The sequence below is a fragment of the Hippocampus comes genome, unplaced genomic scaffold, assembly GCF_001891065.2.
Source record: "Hippocampus comes isolate QL1 unplaced genomic scaffold, H_comes_QL1_v1.1 C16623508, whole genome shotgun sequence".
Lineage (NCBI taxonomy): Eukaryota > Metazoa > Chordata > Actinopteri > Syngnathiformes > Syngnathidae > Hippocampus > Hippocampus comes.
In genome coordinates, this window is record NW_017835287.1 from 1 (window position 1) to 610 (window position 610).

The following is a 610-nucleotide window of genomic DNA, read 5'->3' on the forward strand; positions in this document are numbered from 1 at the left end:
TTTCACGTGGCAATGCGAGCCCGAAGGCACCTTGTTGTCAGTTCCTGTCGACGGCATTTGAGACAACAAGTGCGAGCTCTGACCTGGGCACCGACATGTCCGCCATGCGAAGCCACGAGTTCTGTCGGGGGTCGTAGCGGTAGACCTTGGACGACGCGTGAAACTCGCCGTCCGGCCCCAGCTCCTCCCCTCCCAGCAAGAAGGCAAAGTTATTGACGATGGCCAGGCAGTCGGGTCTCAGCGGCACCTGGGGGCCCTCCAGCTCCCACCACACCTGCGGGACCGAGCGGGTTACTGCATCGAGGTCGCCGTCCCGACGATACGGCGCGGGCGACGGCGGGGGGCCACCTTGGGGCGCTGCAGCAGGAGGATCTTGCTGTTCACCATGCTGTGGCCGATCATGCCCCGGAAAACGGCCGTCTGCGGGCGCTGCGAGCGGATGCGGTTGGCGCGCGTCTCTGCGAGAGGCTGCTGATTGACGTCGTGGAAGTAGCCCAGGGCCTGCTCCACCTCCTGGCGCAGCTGCCGGGAGTAGCGGTAGAACTCCGACGTCTTCACCTGTTAACAGGAATTGCAATGAACTCATTCAGTACCAGCCAATTCTGGACCA

At 63.3% G+C, this 610-nt stretch overlaps 1 protein-coding gene across 1 annotated transcript; it reads right to left on the reverse strand.

Annotated features, from left to right (window-relative positions):
* Positions 1–6: 6 nt before the first annotated feature.
* LOC109508797 (kelch-like protein 15) lies at positions 7–562 on the reverse strand. The gene is made up of 2 exons (XM_019858758.1): positions 349–562; positions 7–274 (listed from the first exon to the last, which is right to left on the reverse strand). Exons 1-2 carry the CDS (start codon positions 400–402, stop codon positions 38–40), a joined length of 291 nt encoding a protein of 96 aa, XP_019714317.1. The 5' UTR covers positions 403–562; the 3' UTR covers positions 7–37.
* Between the last annotated feature and the right edge of the window lie 48 nt (positions 563–610).

Excerpts from the sequence above, each read along its gene's own strand:
- LOC109508797 (XM_019858758.1), bottom strand. The coding sequence starts at position 402 with ATGATCGGCCACAGCATGGTGAACAGCAAGATCCTCCTGCTGCAGCGC. Across the intron at positions 275-348 it reads TCCTGCTGCAGCGCCCCAAG|GTGTGGTGGGAGCTGGAGGG; the intron begins GTGGCCCCCCGC and ends TCGGTCCCGCAG.